At 40.4% G+C, this 25,088-nt stretch overlaps 1 protein-coding gene across 1 annotated transcript in view; it reads right to left on the minus strand.

Moving 5' to 3' along the window:
- PCCA (propionyl-CoA carboxylase subunit alpha) overlaps positions 1 to 25,088 on the minus strand; it is a 299,930-nt gene that overhangs the window by 64,971 nt on the left and 209,871 nt on the right. Inside the window, exon 20 of the mRNA XM_075526371.1 lies at positions 9,523 to 9,621. Within this exon, the coding sequence (XP_075382486.1) occupies positions 9,523 to 9,621 (99 nt within the window). The remainder of the gene's footprint in view (positions 1 to 9,522; positions 9,622 to 25,088) is intronic.

The following is a 25,088-nucleotide window of genomic DNA, read 5'->3' on the forward strand; positions in this document are numbered from 1 at the left end:
ATCTCAACTGCTCACTACCAGAAATTCTGAACATCTTATGCCATGAATTTCAAATGGAGAATGCTATCCACTTTGGGGCCAATATTTATAAATTCTTGAAAATTCAACCTAGCAAAATACAGGCCAGAATCATCTCCAGACAGGTTTAATTAAAAAAACCAAATTATTACCACAATAGGGAAGTCAGGGGAAAAAAACCACAGTATTTTACCTTGCAAAGTTATAGCAGATTCATCTGCTAGTGCCTCATCTATGACATTTTGTGTACGTGCGGGTGCTTGGACATGTGGAAAGCTCCATCATCCACATATGTCACTCCCATCTTCGGAGTCCCATGGCTGGGTCAGGGAGGAGGAGAAAGCTGCAGAAGCAGCTGTGAAACCATGAAGTCATCTTCCAGTCAAAATGTGAGGATTGGTTTGGCTTTATCAATCTCCTTTTCCCTCTCCTCCTAGAACCTCTGCAGAAAGGAGAACTTCATTTCAGCACTCCCTTTCCACTGTGCAAAATCCCAGTCCAGAGATGTGATCCCAGACTTGGTCACCATCCCAGATATGACCAGGCTTTCTTGTACATTGGAGACTGTCCGCATTGCACTATATATTCAGACGTGTGCAGCCTCGCAAGACCTTCCACTTGGGGGATCACTACTTTTGTCACAATTTAGCGTTCTCCACTGATGGTACCATCATTTCCTCCCCTTAGTGTATTAAACTACAGATGGAAACTCAGCTTGATTTTGAGTGCTGCTCTAGCCATTGGCCCTAGCCTATGGTCCTAGCCATTATCAGTTTTAGGTTGTGCTTCACAGTAAATGAAGCCTCAGGTAGCTGTTCTTCCTCAGGCACGTCCACATTTTCCAGCTTCTTACAAGGGCAGCAGCCAGCCAGTGGGGAATGAGATGATCAAGTCCTGCTGTGTATGAAGCATTTTGACATGTGAAAGATTTCTAAGACTGGCTTAAGTGGTACTATGCTGAAGTAGTCTTTCCCTTTAAAAGGGCTCCTTCCAGGATGCTGAGATACTGGCCTCCCTGGCACCTGTTGCAAGCTACCTCAGTGCTTTCCCAGGGACTAAATGGAATCTGTTCCCACCAGTACAAATACAGATGTTAAACACAGCGTGAACGGCTTACGGGGCATCAATCCACATAAAGAAACTGCACCTTTACCAGAGGCTGAGGCACCACATTACTACTTTTAAAAGAACCACCACTCTCTTAATGCCTGGGATTTACCGTAGGTGACTTAGGAATTTCTGTCCTCCCATAAACAGAAAAATGGAAAAACAGATCCTTCCCAATATTTCTTTAGGTGATATCCAATGTTCATATCACTTGTTACTTCCTTTTGCCAAGCTTTAGACATGCAAATGTTTAGTAACAATACCACTTCAGTATTGCTATTATATATACACAGAGCACCTTCCAAGAAGGCCAATGTGCTCCTCTAAGCCTCTGAGGTAGGTAGGGGTTATAAAGCAGTGGATGAGAGGCTTTAAAACAACAACAGAAACCCCCCCAAACAAACAACAACAACTAAAAAAACCAAAACCACCACACCAAAAAATCCCCCACAGGAAAGACTGTTTATTTGGTGTTGATAAAGAATGAATCTAAAAGACATTTACTCCAGCCCAACATTTCCAGCTATTTACAATTATTTACAATAATGAGGAGCTGAGTCCTCCCTGTGAACTTCTAAATTTTCGCTGTTATTACATTAAATCACAAAATGGCTAAGACTTTTAGAAACTTTACCCTTGTTTTCACATGCTGTAATGTGTTTTGCTCTTATAGGAGGACACTGTGCAGGTAATACACTGCCATGTGATTCTAGATCTGGTAATGACTGTGACTGCCCTGAGACAGATTCTTTGCAGGATCCACAGTCCTTTCTCGCTCTTTGATGTCCCTCCTCTTCCTTCCCCTTTGCTCTCTGAATGTGTTACCACAGTCAAGAGAACCGTTCCTTGTCTTTCAAGGTTTAGATATCATAAAATTACAATCTCTGTCAACAACTGAATACAATGCTTTGGTCTTTGGACACATATAGAATCCTTATTGTTATTCAACCTGAATATTGTCTGTCATTAAAATTTATAGCTCCTTCGGAAAAAATAATGGCATAAGATACTGTGACAACTAACATTATTTGATTAACCCCTTGAGTAGCACAGGATATTACTAATCCCATTAGGTTAAAGAAAGGGAGAAGTATGATGTTTGTAGATAGAGCTTTATTGTGGGAGACCTCTCTCTGAAAAGTGGACAATAAATTCCAGAGGGATTGATTAGGCATAGCAGTTGATCACTCATTTCCTTCCCAGCTGGGGGAAGGGGTGGGGGTGGGGGTGGGGGTGGGGGGGGGGGGGTGTAAAAAAATAAAAAAAAATCATTTTCATGAAAGAATCAGTAAGGGTGGTGGTATGTGCTTTTTGCTTCTGCTGCTCAATTAAAAAAAAAAAAAGGCAGCAATAGTCTGTAATTTCATGATCTTTTATTTCCTTGAATTTCCCCCTTCCCTTCACACATTCTCTGTTCAAACCATGGACAAGAGTGTGGAGTCAGCCTTGAGTTAAACTGATTTCACACAAATTGCGGACTGCTCATGAGATTCGGGTACTTGCTATTTAAAGTAGACGTTAGCACAAATACTCTGATACGACAGTAAAGGATAACCGATATTTTTAAAGGCTTCATGACTCAGGAGCTGGCCGTGCTGCTGTCATATAGGCAAATGTGTATTCAGGGCTCATTTTAAAAATTAATAATTTTAAAAATTTTGACAAACACCCATGTCAATGAAGCCATAATAACAATATTTGTTTTAATATGCATTATTGGCAATTACAGCAAGAAGCAGAGAAAAGGCCAGCTTTTATACACCTTCCCTTTCCCAGCAACCCTTGGAAACAAAGGAAGTCTCAGTCCATCCTTAGATCACCCATGATCAAAAGATGAAACCTAAGTGGTACAATTACTGATTTTCTTGTACAGAATCTTTCACAAACTCAGCAAGTTGAATCATCTAATAATTATCTAAAGCAGATCACTCAGGTCTTTCCAAGTACACCTAGGAGATATGCATTGAAACATGTATGCTGATGAAGTTTCAGAATTCTTTCTAAATAGGACTTTTCTCTGCTTCTGTGTCTGATCCTTTGGGAAGGATCCACCTCCACCCACAAGAACAGCTATGCCGTTTGCCAAGGGTGACACCAGGACCTCAATATCTGTGCTCTAGAACGTGGCACAGCTTCAAAGTTTCCTGGTAAAGCCTCCTCGCCAAGAGTTTATCTTTTTTTCCTTGCCCATATGGTTTCCTCCCCAGCCATTACCAACCAGAAGTGATAATTCAACATCAGCTCCATACTTGATTTTGGTCAAAAAAGCCAACGGAAACATTTGACATGATTAATGAGAAGAGATAACAAATCAGTGAACACCATTAAGTTATGGTAGAAGTCTAAGTTTTGCCCATGCTTTTAACACTGAGCACAGTTCTGGTCCCCACAGCTCAGAAAGGAGAAAACAGAAACAGAAGATGTTGAGAGAGCAACATAAGCATACAGACAGACTTCTCTGCAAGGAACAACTCTGCACCACTGAAGAGAGGCAACTGAGTGAGGATACAAGCAGCATGGACACAGTGGGTAAGGATCAACTGCTCATGGTCTCTTCCAATACAGGAACTAGGAGGAATTAAAATGAAACTAAAGGACACTGCCACAGCAATTATTAGGCTGATAATTAGCAATAAGTCTGCAACAAGCAACTTGCCAAAATCTATGGTTCTCTTTGTGCAACTGCAGGGAAACAACAATAACAGTGTCCTGACCAAGAGATATTAACACTTGAAAAAATTTAGAAGCCTGAAACACAGCAAGGCATGCTACGCTGTATGCAATAGGCTTTTGTATTTGTCTTCTACCTGGGATATTTGAGTCCTTGTTTGTACTTGTCTCAAATGCCAAGAGACTGTCAAGTGAGGCGATAAATATCAGTTCCTCTGTATCATATCCACTGATCATTTTTGGAGTTTCAAGGCTGAGCTCTGTTTTCTCAGATGACTGTGGCTGGACAAGCAAAGAGGAAAACAGGGGCAGCCTGTGTTTCTGTACTGCTAAATAAAGGAGGGCCATGGACTGATGCCTGGTCCCAAAGCCAAATGGCAATGACTATCTCAGTCCCACTGCTTGGGTCTATACAGCATGGTATAAATCTATACCAGATTTGTCTAAGTCAGCCATCACTGGAAAGGCTGAAACAAAGCCAGGGAGCGAGTCACCGATTAATCAATACGGGCCATCAGGAATCCAGTGCTGGGACTCACACTCTGGCTTTTTTTTACCCAACAGTATAGCTATTTGGATATAGTATATCCAAATGTCTGCCCGTTTGCAAATCATTGTGTGCCCCTCTTCTAGAGACAACCTAGCAAAAATAATTCTGAAATCGTGGGTAAATGACAACAGCAGAGTGTATGCAGTAATTGCACAGCACTAAAGAACGGACTGTCAAGCAGTCTTCATGTACACCGCTCACTAAAGCTTCCCAAAATAATTTTCAGGGTTTAAGAAAATGAGAGTGCTGAAGTAACGGTACTTTAGACCTGAAACCTATATAATATATCATTATCACAGATTACATCTGAGATCTCAAAACAGTAAAAAAAATATATATAGGTAATTTTTCTAAAAAAAATTACACATGTTTGAAAAAAGTCTCCACAGGGTTGAAGGAAATGAATACTTGGGCATAGTCTTTGTTCTCCTGTCAGACATTTCCCAGAATGTCAGACAATTCCCAGGAACAAAGGCCTCATAACCTATAGCATTTTCATTTTTTTCTGTTCTTATAAACCAAAATAATAATCAAAAGCAGCATTGTATCAGAGAAGCACTTACATTTGTCATATCCCAGGACGTAGAATATACTCCTCCTGCTGCAATTGTTGATGCAATAAATACATTAAATGAAAAAATAATAAGTGATGCTATCACTGAATTCCCCATAACGCTATAAGCAGAGAAAACTCCACTGATAAATCTTCATCTATTTCATTCACAAAAACACTTGAAGCTTGAGACTGATGATTTCAGCTTACAGGATCACATTCTTGTTTAGTAACTCCATTACTCTCTTAATTACACCTTGCTGTGACTGATAAAGACCTTTTTACCGTAGAGTTTGGGATGTCCAACAGAGTCACAGAACAGTTAGGCTGGAAGGGACCTCTGGAAATCAGGTAGTCGTATTCCCTTGTTCAAAGCAAGGCTAATGTCAAAGTAATATTGAGCTACTCAGGACCTTGTCCAATTGAGTTCTGTCTATGCCCTACAGAGCTTCAGATCAGCAGAGACCAATCCTCTGAAAGCCAGGAAATATAAAGAGGAGGCATCACTAGCGCCATTGTAAAATCACTTTGCTGAAGCTGCCAAAAGCCACCAAGAGTTTTCCAGGCTCCAGGCAGAATGCCTGCACTACCTTTAGAGGGTGGGAGGTTTCATTACAGCAAGCTAGCAGAGCTGTGAAACCCGTGTGGGCCGACAATATGCCAGTGGAAAGACTGTGTGCATACGATATGACAAAGAGGTACAAGTGTTGGCAAAAGATGGTGACAATTTATTCTGGCTCAGAAACCTTTTGCTATAGGGAACTGTCTGCCAGTAAATGGTATATAAGGATGGGTTGAGTGTTTGTTGATGGGATTAATCAAAGCAGAGCATTTAACAGCACTAAGGAGTTGTAAAATTTGTCCATGTGGTGTTTCCATAAAGCAGCCTCCTACAGGCATTTTTTTTCTTGGGCAACCTGCCCTCTCTGCAGATACCTGACCTTCCTGCGCATTGTCCCAGTAGAAGGCACCTACTTGCAACCTGACTGTAGTAAGGACAGACGTGCATTTAGGTTCACATCCACCTGTTGGACTTCATGGATTCTTGATTTATCTTGAGGTCCTCTTAGATTCTGGTTCACATGAGGGAATAAAAGGAAATGTTCAGCTCTATGGAAAAGACAACTTATTTCCTTCTCTCCTTCCACCTCCTCCCCAGTTCATATGCATGGAGAGAGAGAAGATATCATAGACAACAACTTCTGCAGGCACAGGGCTCACTGAAATCCAGCTTGCTTGTACATGGGAGCAGAGGTTGAGGGATAAAAATGCCCTCATTGTCCCAAAATATACCTGCTGCCTTTCTTCCAACTGTCGTTACTTTCCAGGATACCATTCTGAACCACCATTCTGCCTTCCAGTTTCCACTGGAGTTCTTATGGTTCTTTTCCACAACTCAACCAGCCTCCTCTTCTCCACTCGCTCTTCACAGGAATCATTAAGCACCTAATTTATTTGGTTATTTTTACTCTAAATATTGCCTGGAAGGCTATACCATATTCAAATTATGTTTTATATATAAATGTATTTTAAATATGTATTTTCAATTAAATAACAGCCAATCCCTTCAAATCTGAATCCTCAGGAAGACATATTGTAACCACATGCCTATAGTTACTTCTCTGATTTTCAGCAAAGGCAGATTCCAAAACCACAAGAGCTAGGTGTAAATCAGATTCTGAGCCACTAACATCTTTGGAAACAGGTCGGGGAAACCATTTTGGCAAAGTATTTCTGCACACAAAAATTTCATTTGCTTGGTAAACAAAATCCTACACTTCACAAATCGTTAAATTCAGCCTCTCCAAATAAGAGGTAGAGTCTAGTGGGGAAAATGCTGAGAAACTGGGATTAGCTGAGGAATTACTGAAAACAACAACAAAAACCATGACGGAATCTGCGTACTTCAAGAAATGCTATGGGGTCTGCCCACACCCTCATCCCCAGAGACTGTATCATAGAAATCTCTTGTTCAAATGATCCCAAGTTTTCATCAGTTCATCGCCTTCTATAACTTCCTATAGATTTCACAGTAATCCAAAGCAGCACAAAGATTTCAGAGCCTTTATGCTGCAGCCAAACGGACCTGCAGTATACCCCAGGGTTTTGGTCCCTCTATCATCTGGGGACCTGGCCAGGCACTCCACAGCGCCCATCTGCCGCACACAGATGGGCTTCCTCGCAAAGGAAACAAAAGCGGGAGGGAGGGGGCTGCCACGCATCCTAGTTGTGCCCTGATATGCCCTAGACAGACTGTGACCAGGGCACGTACCTCTTCTCAGGCGCTCAGATGTATTCCCAGGTCCCGTACTCTAGAAACAGTCTTAGAAAACCTGTTTTTTAAACTCATAGGTCTTCTTAACTCCGTAGCAGAGTTGGTGCTCTGCTTTGCTCTAATACACATTGAGCCTTTAGCAGAGGAGTGGAAACACAGGAGCATGCTTAATTACTTATTTTTAAATGTGCGACAGATATGCAACAATTTGAATGTCTAGACTATAATTTACATACATACATTTTAAACCAAAACATTTTAAAATTATTTATTTCCTGCTCCTATGCTTAAGTGCTTTGCTGGACCGGGGCCAGACTGCAGGATCGAGCCGAAGGTGCATAAATCAAACCTTCAAAGAAATACAATGTTCACAAAGACTGTATTTGGTTGAGCAAATTTAGAAGAATGAAACCAACTATGAAGAGAAATTAGATTGGCTGAAAATTAATAAAGCACAGCTGGAATTATTCGATTCATCCATATTTGTTGCTTAAATGGCTCTAGGGCTAAATCTTGCTGAAAGAAGATACTTCAAGACTCAGGGGTCAATTGCTTTTGGAGACAAATTGACCTACAGGAATACACTTGTCTAATTTGGTTCTTGCAGCGGGGCAAGTCTAGAGAAATATATAACCAAAAAACCAATTTAGATTCCAGTGAGCGGATATCAGAGGTCAAGTTTAAGGTTCCCATAAATTTACATACATACACTAAAAGATTAATAACTTCTCAAGCTACTGGGTTTCTTTGCTAAAAGCAAAGACTTATAGATAACATCTGAGAAAGAAACAACATATGTGCTTATTCCACATTCTGTTGGATAGATACCGTGCAGCCAGCTCATTGCTTGTTGCTGTGGCTAGCCCTGCAGTATTTCATACAATTCGGTCATAGTCAGGGAGTGCAAGTAACACTATTGCTGGCTCAGCTCCTAGAAGAAAGCATGTTCAGATCTCACAATCATCAATTTTGAAACTAATTTTATGTGCCAGTTCAAATATGACACTTTTCGTTAACTGGTCTTACTACTGTGAGTATATGGAGACCTGTATCCCGCCATAGTTATTATATACTTTGCAATGAGGCCTTCTGAATACGGTTATCTGTTCTAAATATAATGTTTTTCTCCTAGACAGATTTTATATGTTCATACATCGATATTGTTTCCTACTCAAAATCAGGAATTTCCTTTACAAAATAGCAGTGAAATGAACCAGTATTAAAATATAAAAATACAGTTTAGAATACAAAATTATTTTAGATATACGCAAGCCCTGAAGCTGGCATTAACCTTCCAAGAAATCTACAAAACTTAAATCCAGAATTTACTTGGGCATGTTATGAAAATTTCACTCTCAGTCAATACTATCCTTGAAAGATACAACATTTTTTATCTTCAAGTTGCAGTCTTTCAAATTCAGTCACAGCAAAAATAACATTTCCATTTGGGTAATTTACCGGGGTGAAAATGAAAAATTAAATTCACGTATTTCACTGTGAATTATCAGAAATCTGACCACTGTACTATTGATAAATGTATACAAAATAAACAGATGTAGTATGTACAAAAATACTTTTAAAAACTCAAAAAGTTTTTATTTTTTTGTTTCCTTTCACTACTTCCAGGATCAATAGATATTTATAAATGAATGATTTTTCAACAAATATATAAATCCTGACCGGCACTGCCTTCAGAAAATTTGCATGACAGTTAAAGGCACACCCTTTTGTTTGGAGTTGTTTTCAAACACATTATTGGTCAGGAGGAACAAGGTGCATTAATCTTTTTAGACCTCTTTTCTTAGAAACACATAGGTTTGGGACGTTTTCTACATTCTTCTTTTCAAGTCATGGAACTTATCTTATTTCATAAAAGCATATATAAAAACTAGTCACATAGGAGATGCACTGTCCTGCGACTTTCAATCTGCAAAGGCCCCAAAGTAGAAAAACCACACAATCCAAACATGAGGAAGAGAATAATTTTACTGCAGGACCCCACCTGTTTGTAAACAGTAATCTGTTCTTTATTTCTTAAGTGATTAAGAAACTGTCTCTCCTCACAGCCATTAAGTAAAGAGACACTAGAAACTGAGGTACGTTTCTGGCTAAAAGAAGCAACAACTTCTCTTTAAATGAATGATGTTCAAAACCCTCGAGGAGTAAGTCTGAGACAAGTTCACTCCACTGACGCTCTGGATGTATTCCAAGTAGAAAGACGATGTTATTTGCACAACGTAACATAATTTTTACGATGCAGCAAGTTTAGACCCCACATATCAGTATTATTTGTATACCCAAAGGCTTCTGGTTATCTCAGCTCTACAAACAAAGCATTGGTGAGTTTACCTGTATAGTCCTCTGAGTGCCATCAATGGTGACAGACAATAAGGGTGAAGCCAGGTTCCACTCGCTGGTCACGTTTAGTTTCATCCCATCAACTTCCACCTGTTGTGACACCAAACAAGGCTGTTACTATGAAGACAGACAGAAAACTGATCTCAAGTTCATTACTGCATACAAAGCAGCAACCATTTTAAAACAGATGGCTCCCAAACAACCTGTCATGTTTACTGCTTCTGCCATAAAAGACAGGGTCCAACAACAGAGCCTTCCAGCTATCTCTGGGGAGAGGTGAAGGACCTGTGAACAGCTGCCTCTGAGTAGCAAGGTTTCAAGTGATTTCCAGCAAGTAACAAACAGCCATCCAACTTTTAAACCTATCTGGACATGCTACATTTACTGCAATTAGACAAGTAATGCATATAAATTCCAGTGACACCTTGCAACCCACACAACAGGGCTTGCATATAATATTCTCTCCAAGGACCAAGGAAGAACTTTTCCTGTGCTTCTAATGAAGGGTTTTGCATTGTTATCTTAATTAATATGAGGCAGTAATTAATTCTTCATTGTTTTGCCTCAAAGTCCAGAAAAACTTTGCAAATTCTGTCATGTTTTCTTCCAATACACAGCTGATCAGAGGAATACAATTTCTGACTTGAATGTCAATATGGTTATCCAGAAAGAAAACTTAAAAAAAAATAAAATAAAAAAAATCCCATGATTCTTATACAAGAATATTTCTGTGAAGAGCAAAAAGCCCGAGTGTAGGTACACACAGAGTAGCTGTAATGACACTTCTGTTATTCTTCCATTGTATAATACTGTCTGTTTAAACACATGTATCATGCATTCAACATTCTGTTAGAGCCTCCGAAGAAGAGCTGGATTACCAAAAAAAAAATTATTACTATACAAGGAGTAATATAATTACTGATTAATGTTTGTGGCATGTTTTGAACACTCATCATGCTAATCAAGGTACATATATGATTTCAGTTATATATTTTACTATAAACAGAATAAAAATCATGGTTGGCTGATTTCCTTCCTCCCTCAAAATCTCCAAAATATTTTCAATCAGTAAATTGCAGACAATATTGATAATGATGCAAATATTGCATACATTCTCAGTAAACTAGAAAAAAATTACTGCATTTAGAATAAAAGCTGAGCCCACATTTTGCAAAATAAAACTTATAAAGCCTGCTCTTTTAGATCTCAGACTAATCATTATTTCATCTTATAACAAGAACAGGCAACTGTAATCTCAGTGTAACTTAAAAGAAATCCATAACAGACAAGTGCAGAGGAGCAATGTGTAATTTGATAATTTTATTTCAGTTAAGAAGAAAAACTCTGGCTTAAAAAACCTCTAATTTATAGACTTTAGTTTAGAACACAAAATCTGTCTTTTAGTGATACAATCTACTCAATTTCTACAGGCTTTAACTATAAATAAAGTTACATGTAAAGAACATGAAGAAAAACAAGTCATTTATAATGGTTCACCAATAGGCCAGATTAGCTGGCATGCTTCAGGTACTTTACACTGCTCCAGTGATGCAAACCAGCCATAAACCTGGCTTGAGTTAAGCCAGACCTGCAGCTGGTTTGCATTGGCAGAGCACTGCAAAGCAGCTGGAACACGCCAGTGAGCCTAGCCCGCTCAGCAAACCTGAATCAGCAAATACTGTCTTTATTGAGAACAGCAGAAACATCTGAAGAAGACTTTCCAAAGGGAGAAAAGCAAATCCGGCACTCTGCCTCAACCCTCTTTGATTACCAATTGAACTTTGGTAAGGCAATTATTTAAAAAGTTGTCATTATCGCTATAACCAAAGAAAGACCGTCTGCACTGGAACCTGGGCCTGAAAACATCGTTTACCATGTTACTCCAGGGAAGGAGGGGAGATGGTATGAAAGCATACCAGGCTACTGGCCACCAAAAAAACTTCAGCTGTAGACTGTACTTGTTGCACTGTGGTATTTACACACAGCCTCGCAGAAGATCTATAGCCGATATCTACAGTCCTAGCGAAGGGTGTTCCAGTGGCAAGATGCAAGTCAATATCTCCACAACAAACTCAATTTAATCACTAGCTCTTTTGTCACTTTACAGATGAACAAAAGGAAAGTAAACCAAGTGTGTCACAGCAATAAATGACCTGTTTAAAATCCCTCACAAGGGTCTATACGAGCCTAGCCATCATTGATTCCAGATTACGTTCGTATCAAAAAATTTCTGGTGGAAACCACCATGAAAGAAGAGACGCGAGCAGTCAGATGGTAGGTCTAAACAAACCGTGGCACTCTAGGAACACTATGGCTGCTCACGCGCAATAGAAAAACCAGCAGACAATATATTGCCTCTACTATGTTTTCCCCGTTCAAGAAAGAATAAAGGGCCAGGGGGCAGGGGGAAAGTGTTATTTGAACTAATGCATACCCCAGTAAACTGCAGCAGTCTTTTCACAGAATGGAGCTACAGGCTCTTAGCTGCTTTCACCTGAGGCTCACCACCGTATGTGCAACTGGGGAAGATGATGTGAAGCCAAAAGGATCACAAGGACATTGGCTATCTCTGCTCCAATGGGTAGGATGACAAAACCAGGAGGTCAAGCCATCAGAGAAAATGAACAAGGACTGAGGGTAAGAGATTTACCATGTAGTGAGCATGGTACTTTCACTACAAGTGAGGGGCGAGGGGGGAACACAACAAAAAAACAAAAAACAGATGAGGGTTGAAATCAAACCAACGCTTTACCTCAGAGAGTAAATCTTCCTTCTGCAGCTCAGCAGCCAACAGCCAAGCAAGGTTAGTTGGTGGAGGTAGGGGAATAGATAAGGTGTTCAAAGAACTTGTCAGAAGCTTGCATTTGCCTTCATTCCTCCTCTCACAATGGATATGATAATAGAACCTAACAAATACTGCAATAAAACCAGGGCCTTTTTGTTTTAGTCTTGAGGAGGTGAAGGGGGACACGGGGCCAACTAATGAAGAGTTACATTGACTATTTCCGTTTTATTTTGTTTCTGTGCTCATAAGACAGCCAGAAATGAATCACCTCTCAATGGATACCAACACTTGAACTGTAGAGAAGAGATCCCAGTCAAATCACTCATGCAGTGGGACACATTGTGCTTTACACCACAGCTATATAGTCTAGCTTTATCCTCAACTACTCAGTTCCAAGTGTGTGTATGCGTGCGTACGTGCACCATGTTGTGTTGTGTGGGGGAATTACTCTGTAGTAACTATGGTTGTCTGAACCATTGCTACACTACATCAATGTGGCATGGTGGCGAATTTTTTTTTTTTTTTTAAATAGGATTGTTTGTCCCTGTGTAAGGGCATAAAAGATAAAAGAAGCCATGGTCCTCCTTCACAATTATTTCCAATTCAAAAGCTGTTGTAAATGAGGTCTCAGAAAGAAGAATGACAAGTCCAAGACACGATGCTAGAAAAAGGTCAACAGCTTACTCTACTGTCACAACTTTGCAGACTTTTGCTGGCATGCACCTGAACTACACAAGTAGCAGCCCCTTCACCTCTTGTGGACTGAGTTCCTGATGTTCAGCATGATAGGTACCAGCTAACCAATAGTGCAAAGAGCTGCAAAGCATAATCTGCATTCCGTTTCCTTTAGAGAACATCATTTGGCATTCTATATGCATGTCAGGCAATTAAAGGAGGCAGCACAAGCCTGAGTGTTACAGCCCTGTTAATTTACTAATGCAGAGTCTCGCATACATCTGGCACATGTCACTACTTTTCTCCTGGAAATGAAGGTGGTTTTCCAGGAGACTGGAGGGCAGCTCGAGCAGTTGTTTCCTGCCTGATGCTTCAAAACATTATGCCTGAAGTTCCTCATACCAGCCTTGAGTCTGACTAACTTAAGTCTACTGACTTAATCCCATGGTTCCAATTTTGCCTCCCAGCACAGTGTTTAACTCGACTTTAACTTGATGCTTTTGGTTTAACCCCTGGCCTAGAGAGTCCTGGTCCTAACTACTGGGTTGTGCCACCCCTACCCTGATTCCTTACACCCCTTATTTTTACCTCTTGCTACAGCAGAAATGATGGCTTTCCCTAGTCCATCAGATCAACCCAATGAAAAGTCATCCTCTGCAGATCTGCCTTGCTGAAATCTTCCTCCGATCAAGACAGCTGCCCATGAAGATGTTACCTTTCAGGAAAGCAGACATTACTATTCACAGGAGATTTATGAATATTCAGTGTCATAGACTCCAATCCCTTCAACTGGCATTAATTTAGCTATAAATCTAAGGCACATCCAGTGGGCAGCAAGGACTCTACAAACTGAAACCTTAAAATCATCCTGCAAGGAAGGAACAATGGTAGCAAGCATCGCTGTTGTAAACATGAGGTAGCATACCGTTTGAGGACTCTCCTCAAGCCTACACAAAGTAAAGACATCGTCTTCTCTGGGAAAAGTCTCAGCCATAAGCCTCTTCACCTCCATTACTGCTAAACACCACCACCCGTGCCAAAATAGCAAGGAGATTCTTTTCATTTTTATGAGTCAGGTAAAGGATAGGTATTGCTTCTTGTGCAGAAGAGGGGGTGGGCAGAGGACTCATAGCACAGTGTGGCAGTGGAAGGTCCAGCTGTAGGCAGCCATATTCAGTGACACTTAGTCTGTAGTGATCTCAGACTAAGCCAAATTGAGCTGGACAAAGTGGCTTTTGGTTCCCAAACAGTTTTAATAAAATTCCTGAAATTCTCATCTGATCTACTGTCCAACTAATGGAGAAGCACATGGAATGGAAAAGGCAAGTGAAAACTGTCCCGTGCCAAAGCTATCGTCCCTTACCTTTTGCAGTCCCTTGTATCCTTAGGAATGAGCAAAGTCTTTATGGGGCTGATGAATCTAGGGCTTCCTTTAGAAGCATGACGCACGAAACCCCAGGCATTTTGTAAAATATTTTGCAAGTCCTCAGTGTAAAAAAACCTCTTCCCCAGTCAGCAGGAGAGCTAGAACATTATCTTGCATCTCTCTATATATTCCCAAAGATAATAACCACAACACACTTCCTTATCACGAAAATTACCAGCCACTTGGAGACTGTAAGGACTTATGGTCATTTGCAGAGTTGTCTTGGCAATTCTTGGGTCTTCCTATACAATTTTCTTCAACTCCCCCACATTGCCTTTAAGTACCTTGAATAAAAAGGGAGTCATATCTGCCACATTAGGAAATAGTATCAACCAAATAGTACTTCACATGTTGTCATTCATAAATGCAAGGAAATCCATAAAGATTTCCCATGTGGGCAGTTCTTATTAGTTAAACTCCTTCTTCTTGTATATGCTTTTTCTCCTGTTCTTTGGACTGTATTTGCCAGTGCCCCAGGGTCCGCTTACCCATAAAGCGTTTGACATTTTTCAGGGTCATGTCCTGGAAGAGGTGACAAGTTTGCAGATGGCCCAAAACTGGGGCAAACAGTTAACACACTCTAGGGCAGGGCTACCGTCCAGGAGGGGCTAGACAGGCAAAAGGAGGGGGCTAATGGAAACTTTGTGAAATTAAAGACAAATTGTTAAGTCCAGCATGTGGGAAGCAAGAGCCCATTGCAATGATATAGGCTGGGACCTGACTGGCTGGGGAGCAGCTCTGTGGAGAAGGACTTGGAGATGTGGGCAGACATGTCAGCTGGACATGAATGAGTCAGCAGCATGCCCTGGCAGCAAAGGCGGGTAACAGTGTCCTGTGCTCTGTTAACAAAAGTATAGTCTGCTGATAGAGGGAAGTGATTAGCCCCCTCTACTCAAAACTCAGAGCATGTCTAGATACTGCGTCCACAAGACAGACATTGACTTTGTTTAGTTATACAAAGTTCCCATTAGCCCATTCCTCTTGCCTGCCTGGGTCCCACTGGGTGGCAGCATTGCCCTTGACTGTATTGAGCAGTTTCCCCAGTCCTATGTCTTCTGTAAATTTTATCACTGTGCAGTCCCATTGCCTCCTCCAGCTCATTGATAAGGCTGTTGAACAGGACTGGTCACAATACAGACCCTTGTAGACCCTTGGTGACCTCTGACTAGAGTACAACCCCTTAACCATGACTCCCGGAGCCTGACTACTCAACTGGCTTTTTATCCATCTGGTTGTGCGAGATGGTGTCAAAAGACTTGCTAAAGTCAAGGTAAATGACATTCACTGCTCTCCCCTAGCCCACAGATCCTGTCAATTTATCATAGAAGGCTGTCAGGTTGATCAGCCCTCAGTAAATTCATGCTGACTGTTCCCTATCACCTTCTTTTTGTGCCCAGAAATGTGCTCCAAGAGGACTCGTTTTATGAGCTTCCCAGGGACTGGAGTGAGGCTGACCAGGCTGTAGTTCCATAGGGTTTGCTTTTGGCATTTTCTGAAGACTGGTGCAACATTTGCTTTTCTCCAATAATGAGGGACCTCCCTCAACCTTCATGACCTTTCAAAGGTATAGAGTGCAGTCTTGCTACCACATCAGTCAGCTCTCTTGGCACCCTTGGACGCAGTCTGTCTGGTCCCATAGATTTCCGTGCGTTGAACTCTCCCAGTCACTGACTTGATCTGCATCTGCCTCCTCCCTGAACTCTTTCACTAAAAAAAAAAAACCAGAGGCCTGGGAGACCTTGCTGGTGAAGACTGAAGCAATGAAGTCATTAGGTGTCTCGGGCTTATCTGTATCTGCTGTTACCAAATCACTTGTTATCCCTTTGTTGATGCAGCATTTCCCCTTTTCAGTTTTTTATTACTAATGCAGTAGTAGAAGCTCTTCTTGTTGTTCCTAACATTCCTTGCAGCTGTCAAGGTGAGCTTTGACTTTCCTAACGCCATTCCTCCATGCCCAATTTTTCTAAATTCCTCCTTTGTATTCTGTCCCTGCTTCCACCTCTCAAATGCTGCCTTTTTGCATTGGAGCTCTGCCATTATACCTGTTCGTAGTGAAGCTGTTTTCCTGATAAAGGTGCTTATTTTCCTGAGTATTCTTGCTTAGAGGATGCTGTCCTTAAAGAGCTGCCAGCTTTTCTGAGCTCTTTTGCTTTTCAGAGCTGTCTCCCATGGAACTCTCCCTACCTGCTAAATAAATAAAGAATAAGCTGAAGTCCACTAGCCTAAAGTCCAGGATCTGTACCCTGCTAATCTTGTTCCTCACTCCTTTCAGGATCCTGAACACCAACCATTTATTTCATGGTTGCCACAGCCAAGGCTGTCATTGATTATCATGTCTTCAGCTGGTTCTTCCTTGATAGTGAATAGCAGATCCGGCTGTGACAACACCAGTTCACCCATCCAGTACCAGTATCAACTAGTTATCCCGAACACCCTTCAGAAATCTTCCTCCTTGCATCCTACGAGAAGATGGGATGCCCTTCCAGAAGATGTCAGGGTCCCCTATGAGGACCACCTTCTGTGACACAGAGATTTCCTCCAGTTGTTTAAAGAAGTCTTAGCCTACTTCCTCACCTAGATCAGGTGGTCTGTAACATACTCCCACCATGCTATTTTAAATTTTTTTAATTGATCAAGTCAGTAGCCTACACCTGCCCAAGTGATTTCATAGTCTGAATACTTGGCTTTCAGCTTCTCTGTAGGCACAGAACGATTTGCTCTCCCAAAACCCATGGCAAATCCATAAACATAGATGGTCTTCTCCTCACTCTAGTGAAGGATCCTTCTAGCACCCAAGCACTCACAGTCATACGTCTGCTTCTTAAGCTCTGTCCAGTCGTATTTGCATACAATGTACTTGCTGGTGCTGGTCCTTGTGCTAGCTGTGGTGCATACACACACCAGCACGTATCTGAAGACACCAACGGGATTAACATCTACACCAGCAACCTGCGCCAGTCCCTTTGCTGCCATCACCGCCCTGGCCTGCATGCAACAATGCCACTAGAACCCCAATTTTACATGCACAGGTCATACAGGCTTTTTCAGGGAAACCCACATTGACATAACTTTCAAAATGACTGGCTTCATCTCAATAAAAAAAGAATCAAAGCTGAAAATGCCATAAAAAGGGAGGCTTCTTCCTTTTGTTTCCATAGATAACTATTTTTTGTGCTTTCTTCTGAGAATGCCACATGAAGGAAGAACTTTGGTAGATGGATGCTTCCTTTAGCACACTAAAATGTTTGCTTATCACAATTAGCAATGGTCTAAAAACCTGCAAGATCAGCTGCCAAAAAAGTGCATGAAAGAGCAAATAGGACAGAGAGACGCTGTGGCCAACAGTGCAGTGTATCGACAAACTCATAAAAGTGTCATAAAGAGAAGTTCCTTTAAGCTTGAAACAGTGGCTTTCAAATAAAAACTGAATTCACTGATGCTTATATGACAGCAATTTCTTAGATTTAAATTAACCAGTTGTTTTAGCTTGCATTTTCAGCTTGTCGTTATTGACAATATATTTACATGAGATTAACGGACTGACCTTTTTTCTTCTGTTCTTCAAGTGACTGTAAGGTTAGCTTTTTGGACTTTTGAAGTAGCTGGCCAGATGCTTTCAAAAGGAAGTTAAAGTATGTGAGTTTCAATCTCATTAAAAAGGCCTCATTTTTTTTTTAAAACAAACTTTCCTTTTGTTCATATGAACACTTACTTTTTTAAAAGACCCCAAGAGAGAGTTCCAGTCTATAGATCACTTGTCCTGAAAAAAGCTCTGTTAACTATTTATAGATCATGTCCTTTTGTACCAAACTAGATCAAGCAATTTATTCAGTGCATGACTGCAGGAGAGAAATTCATTTGCTCTAAGTGTCATCAAGGCAGCCTTTTACCTGCTATGAACAAGACCAGAACATCTGAATTGCTGGGCTTTTACTTCAAATGCACATTTTGACATTGTGTGGGGTGCCATCATTTCTTTCAAGTTTTCAAAGTATTAAGCACATTCATAGAATGGGCAGTCCTTAATCACAAGAAGAGCAAATAGCCCATAACCACTAGAATAAAGCAAACACATGCCCACACATTCAAATTATCTCTCTTTTCTTTAAAGTAGCACATATAGATGCAAATTACCATTAGCTGCTTTGGTATATCTCACTTCAGAAATGGGAGCATGCCATCCTAGAGACCAAGGAGAGGAGAATACAACAGGCATCAGCTCCTCAGCTTAATAACAACAGAATCAAAACAAAACAAGAGAGAGAAGCGATGGCCTTCACCACCTCTAATCAGCACGGGCTTTCTTCGAGCATTCACCAGGGAAGTGATCCTCTCTGTAGAGAGGCTGTACGCAGCAAAAACGCTCCACTGCAGCAAATGCTTTGTTTTATTACTTCAGCTTTCTTTGTGGAGTCATTACTAACATGACATCTCGTACTTGCAACCTGCCTGAGACCACTAAAGTTAAAAAAAAAAAAAGAAAGAAAAAAGAACTTAAAAATACAGCAAGAAAATAAATCAGCTATTAAAAATAATTGACATTTGCTGGCAACAGCTTCAGACACAAAAAGCACAGCTTGGTTTGGGGAATGTGGGTGTCTATTGTTATAGGACCAATGCAGAAGAGAAGAACATGCCTTGCTTTCCTTTTCCAGTTGCTCTACTCTACTGAGACAAACTCCCTGGCTCTGCCTAGCTAAACATGCTCCCGCCTGGCTACAGGTATTGCTCCTAGATGGCTGGAAAATTATGCAGGTGGTTCAAACAGTATTGCTACTATCATGTGCATACAGGGCACTTTCAAAGTTGCATTGCACTCCAACTTTCCTTGCCTGATAGGATAATGTGTTGGGGATATTCTCGTTTTCTGTCTTGAAAAGGGGTGTAGCATAGAGACCAACGACAGAATCTGGGTCATTAAGAGCATTATGCTGGGAGTTAAAAATACATTGGTAAAACAAATCGTGGTAAGGTAGACACTGCTGTTTTAGTAGTTTTTGAGTCCTGATTCATGCTTATGTACTGAAATCACTCCGCAAGCCTGACTCCTAAATGACTTTCAGCTGCGGAGTTTCCATTCTTTCACTTCAGAGGCACACAGGGATCCCAAGCCCTATCCCACTTAACAGTATAAATTCTCAAAGAGTAGAATGACATTGTCATACCAAAGTGCCACTATGAAACATGACGGACTAAAACTCATACTACCATTTTAGACAAATAACATGTTTTGGAATAGTGGGGGGACTTTAAGCATTCATCTAATACATATATTCGTTTAGCGAAAGTTACGCAACAAGGATACACAAGCTGAGAACAGATTTTTTAAATACAGAGACCGTATCACCAGAAGCTGGATCTCAAGCTTAGAGTCAAGAATTAATTAATTCCTCCATGACTGCCAATGTGCTGATGACAAGTCATATGTAACTCTCAAGCCTCTAATTTTTGTTTTCTTAATTGGGAGAGAGGGGCGGGAATTAATACTGGCTATCAAGGAACTCCTAGTACCACTACCCAAATATCTATTTGGAAAAATATCATCAGAGAATATAAATTAGGAAGATTATTTTTAAAAGAAAACTTTTTTTTTTTAAATAAGAAGACAGGCAGACCAACATACGCACACACATTGCCAACATTAAAAAAAAAAAAAATTACTAGTTCCTACTGGTCTCCTTTCTATGTCCTTTCTAAACTGAGAATTATGCATTAGGTAGACTTCCACGTCTGGTCTAAACAAAGCATACCACAGCAATTTGAAGAGCATTTGACATCATGAGGACCATATCCATCAACTGAGAAAAAGTGTTTTATTTCACACACCATTTACAACTCGATCCAGAGATCCAACAAAATCAGCAGGCTCCAAAATGGCTAATGAGAAAGAAAAGCATCACTTTATTATGTTTGGAAGTTGTACTCTACCTCGGCCTAGTTATGTAGGGTGCATGCCCACACTGGACAGTCTGCTGCTGATTTCAATTACTTTTCCCATTGTACTACCATGGCAGCAGGGCTATCTTCTCTTCAAATTAGTAAACAGCTAGAATAAGCAACAGTTAAAAAAAAAAAAAAGAAAAAAGTGTCTTTGATTTGACATTGTGTAGTGACAAGAAGAAAGTACAGTGGGCAACTGGGTATGGATTTCATCCAGCAGTTCCAACCTGCTGCTCTCAGCTGTCACAACAGGATATAGGTCACCGGTAGTCCTTTGGATATCCCCAGCCCAAGGTTATTCACCACTTAAACTAAAAGCTTTACATGCAAAATATCTGCTGTTGCCTATCTTCCCCAAACTGCCCCAGACAACTTCAGGACAATAAGCATGTCATGGAATCAAACCTAGGAGACCTTTTCTTTCTTACAGCCAGAAGATAAAAAAGCTACTTTCATTTTTTAAATAAAAACAAGCATTAGGGAAGAGGAGACTAGATGCAATAAAAAATACCTGTAAACCTATTCCCATTGTTTGGTTTGTTTTCCAAGCTTAGTAACTTTAAAATCAAAGCAAGTGTTTTAACGGATGACATTCAAGAAGCTGGTCAGAAGTAACGGCATCATCAGATGCTTGCCAAATCCCTTCCACCATTCCCTGCTCCACAACCACACACTTGAATCATCTCTCCTGGGCATGTTTGACCAGCACCAAGACAACAATACTAATTTTTATCAAAACACACCAGCCATCTTGCAGGGAAAAGAAAGAACTGTAAGGAATTATCAGGAGTAATAGTAGGTATATTCCCTCTTTAGAAACCCCTCCTCTAGCTTTTAAAATAAGCCCAGAAAAGGGAGTAAGAATGTCACCACTCCAGAGGTGTCAGTGATAAACAGAAAAGGGAAGAACACAGGGCGGTGCACAAGGGATAAGGATGCAAAGCTGACGCAGCAGGGAAGAAGATGAGATATCAGTAGAGTCATAAGCCACTTGCACAAAAGAGGAAATGCTAAAAAGTTTTGAAGCACTTCCATAAGCAGAACAAATCATGTAGCAATGTAAAAAAGATGTTTACATCTAATGCTATTTACCGTAGCAGTTAATGGGATTGCATTGTTTATGTTAACAAACTACTTACCATGAATTCACTCAAAAGGCATAAAAGTACTGTTTGTGAACAGACGTCTCTTCAAATTCAGTATTTCCTCATGGACCCAGCTACTTACATTTAAATAGGTGATAGTGGCTTGCTACTGACTTTTACCAGGGTAAACTCAAATTCACTGTGCTAATAGAACCAGTTAAATAAGAAACAATATTTCCTTCAAAAATGCCATATAAATTAAATTGGAGTTCTTTTTTATGTTTTGGGTTGAACAATCTTAATTACATTTTTAGCACATAAAAGTTGATATGGAAAATGTTCCACAAGTTGTTTGGAACATTCAAGTTTTCCGATCTACGTAAATGTAGGGGAAAAAGTGAAGTGCACACCCTGAAATAATTTGGCATTAGAGACAGATTACCTACATCCTTTAGCATTAAACAAAGATAATTTCCTCAACCGAGAAACCTTGTGAAGCGATTATGATACTGTAACTACAAAATTGCAGTCAGCACCTGCTAAACAACCTCTTTATTTTAATCACCTATAAATATTCAGACTTTGGGCAAATCAAAAATATACATCTTTATAACAGTTGTCAACAAGAACAGAAGAAGTTTTATACTGTCCTAAATAAAACATGCAATCGCCACACATTAGGCTGCATATTTACTACAACACTGTGGAATTCTGGAGATATGAATTAGATATCAATTAGATACTAGATCAGAGGAAAACACAGAGAATACCAAACAATCATGAGATCTGCTTCTCAGGCAGCAACAAATGGGGCAGCCTGACACCACAGTTTCTATTGCCTTTGCCAGTTTAAATACCACAGGAAATGTATGGACTTCTTTTTTGAAGGTTTTGTCACAAAAGACTTATCTTTCATAGAATCATATTGTGGAGCTATGTCTAAACACATTCTGGGATCTTTCAGAAACTCCATTAATATTTCTTGTATGTGAGTAATTATTAACCTAATTTTTCTATCACCTTTTTCTAAAAACTTAGAATCTTTCAGGCTAATAGCCACCATTTCATATTCTCCAACGTAGCCACAAAACATCAGTGAAATTACAAAGATAGGAAAATGCAGGAAGCTTACCTGGGGATCATAACGCTTCCATATTCAAAGCCCTACCAGTCCCCAGAGATACTAACATTTTCCTGCTTTTCCCTAACACTAAACAAGGGTCCAATTCCTGAGCCCAGTAAACCTGGCTAGGCTCTGTCTAACATGCATTGAAGAAAACATCCTCCATAGCAGATGGGGACCCTCGTACACTTATTGTATAGAGATTCCACTATCCCGGTCATTTAAAACAGTCTCCACACCAGAGTGCAGAGGTGCTCAGCCAGGGATCAAAGAACAGGAAAATCTCTACAAGAGAAGTTCCTTCTTCTCTTTAGAGACAGAAGAGAAGAGCTCAATGCAAGGAATGCAATGCTCCTGAACTAATTCTGTGCCCATTTTCACAGTAAACTCTCTGCCAGGGGCATCCGTGCTCTTAAAGCAATAAGCCAGTCCAAATCCTTTGACAAGATACTACAAAGACAGTATATGCATACGGTGTAGAAACAATTGGAGTTTACCTCCAGTGATGTGATACAGGGGAGCAATCAGCTGATCATCTTAATTTCTTTTCAGAAGTGTGAAATTCATTCTCTCTCATTAAGAAGCAAGAATTAATTTTTACATTATAACAGCAAGAAGTAGTTGGAAGCATCACAGAGACTGGAATGTACAAGACAAAAGACCGCATTAAAGATTTTGCTCTGTGCAAGCTTTAATTCAGAAAATAAGAGAAAATATAACTGCACAAGGCATTCTTTGGAGAACCAGGGCTTTCAGCAGGCTGCACCTAAAATCCAAAGAATCAGCTCATGTGGGAATTAGCTCATGTGGGAAATTCGGGAGATGGTCAATGAAACAAAGCAAAGCCAAAACAAAAATGTTAAGCCTTTCCTAATATTTTTAAAGAGCTTAAAAGAGGTTCTATGCAAGTAAATAAACAGGAAATGTAATACAGTACTAGTGCAAAAGTAGGTAAAATGAAAAATGAAGAAGTAGACAGAAAGTGTTTAAAAGCTGAACAACATTTTCGAAAAAATTCCAAAAGCAAGTTAGAAACATTGGGGAAAAAACCCAGTAAAGTTAAAAGAAAACACCAGCAAACAAAAAATTAATTTGGGATTCATTAAAAAGCCAAAATAGCTAGTGCAATCCCAGGTCAAAAAAGCAAGGAACACGATCTAAGAGCAGGGAAATCATAGTCCCTGTCTATACAGGGGCCCTACCTAGAAAACCATGTTAACAAAGCTAACTTCACACATTAAAAATCAAACATATCGTAAGTGGTAGGGAGAGGACTATAAAGAGCCTGGTACAATCATGTATCCATAATTCAAGGCCTTATTATTCAAAAGACAGTGACGAATCAAGGACAGCACAGAAAGAGCAACAAGGACTGAAGGTGGGCTTGAATATACTGTTATGAAAAACAGCAAAAAGTTGAAAGGGTCAGCGTTCAAATTATTAGCGACAGACCTACATAATACCACACCACCACACTACCACACTTGCTTCCCTCTAGACACCACCACGTACAATGCTTTGCCTTACAGACAGACTTCGGCAAACAGAGGACAGGCAGGAAAAACAATAACGATTTGAGAATCTCCCACAGGTGTAATCATCATGGCTCTTGACTGGTGTGAGTAATGGGATAGAATTAAGGAGAAAAATTAGGATGAGTCAGGAAGAATCTTTTAAGCCAATGAACAAGAAACTTCCCTTGGGAGCAAATGCCGCCTCCGCTTCACTGGTCAGGGCTTCCCCTGCTAGCTGTGGGATAAAGACCCAAGACAGAAGGTAGCACTGTCCCTTCAGATTTTCCTCCACTGTCTTTCCCAAGCTCAAGGATACAGATGTTTTGCAGCACTACTGCTCATCTGTGAGGGGCTGGGATGACCCTAAGATTCAAGAGCCAGGGTTTGGGCTCCTTCACCCTCTGCGCCAGGTGGAATGCAGCAAAGGGCAGCCAGGAAACACACTAACACCCCAGTCCCGATTTGTCCCAACGGGCTCCTCGTAACAGAGCTGTGCGTCAGCTTTATGCATGTTTTGGGACGATAGGCTTTCCTTAACCCTAAGACATTATTAACAGCATTTAATGTGCTTTAAAAACAGATATAATTTTGCCCAGCAATAATTTTAGTTTATCCTGTATTTTAAGAACTTTCAGATAAGTTGCAGAACTTCCCATTGCAAGTTATCAGCTGTACCAAGTAATGAGTTGTGTCTGTAAACACACCTTCAAGCAAGCTAGTTAACCTGGTGTTGCATGTACAAAGGGTCAGCAGACATGAACGGAAGATTTGGCTGGCTTCAAATATTTAAAATAAAATTGCTACCCACATCTAAGCAATGTTGAATGATGCTACCATGGTATTTTAACTTCCAAAAGAACCCAGTAAGTTTTTGTGAATGCCATTGATAGAACAGCACATGATACCACAAGAGCTATTAGGAAGCTGCTTCTTGGAAATGAATGATGGCACAAATCACAGACAAGCCCTAGTTTTCATATGGTCATTAAATACACGTCATTTTCAACTT

This window comes from Mycteria americana, chromosome 1, assembly GCF_035582795.1.
Source record: "Mycteria americana isolate JAX WOST 10 ecotype Jacksonville Zoo and Gardens chromosome 1, USCA_MyAme_1.0, whole genome shotgun sequence".
NCBI lineage: Eukaryota > Metazoa > Chordata > Aves > Ciconiiformes > Ciconiidae > Mycteria > Mycteria americana.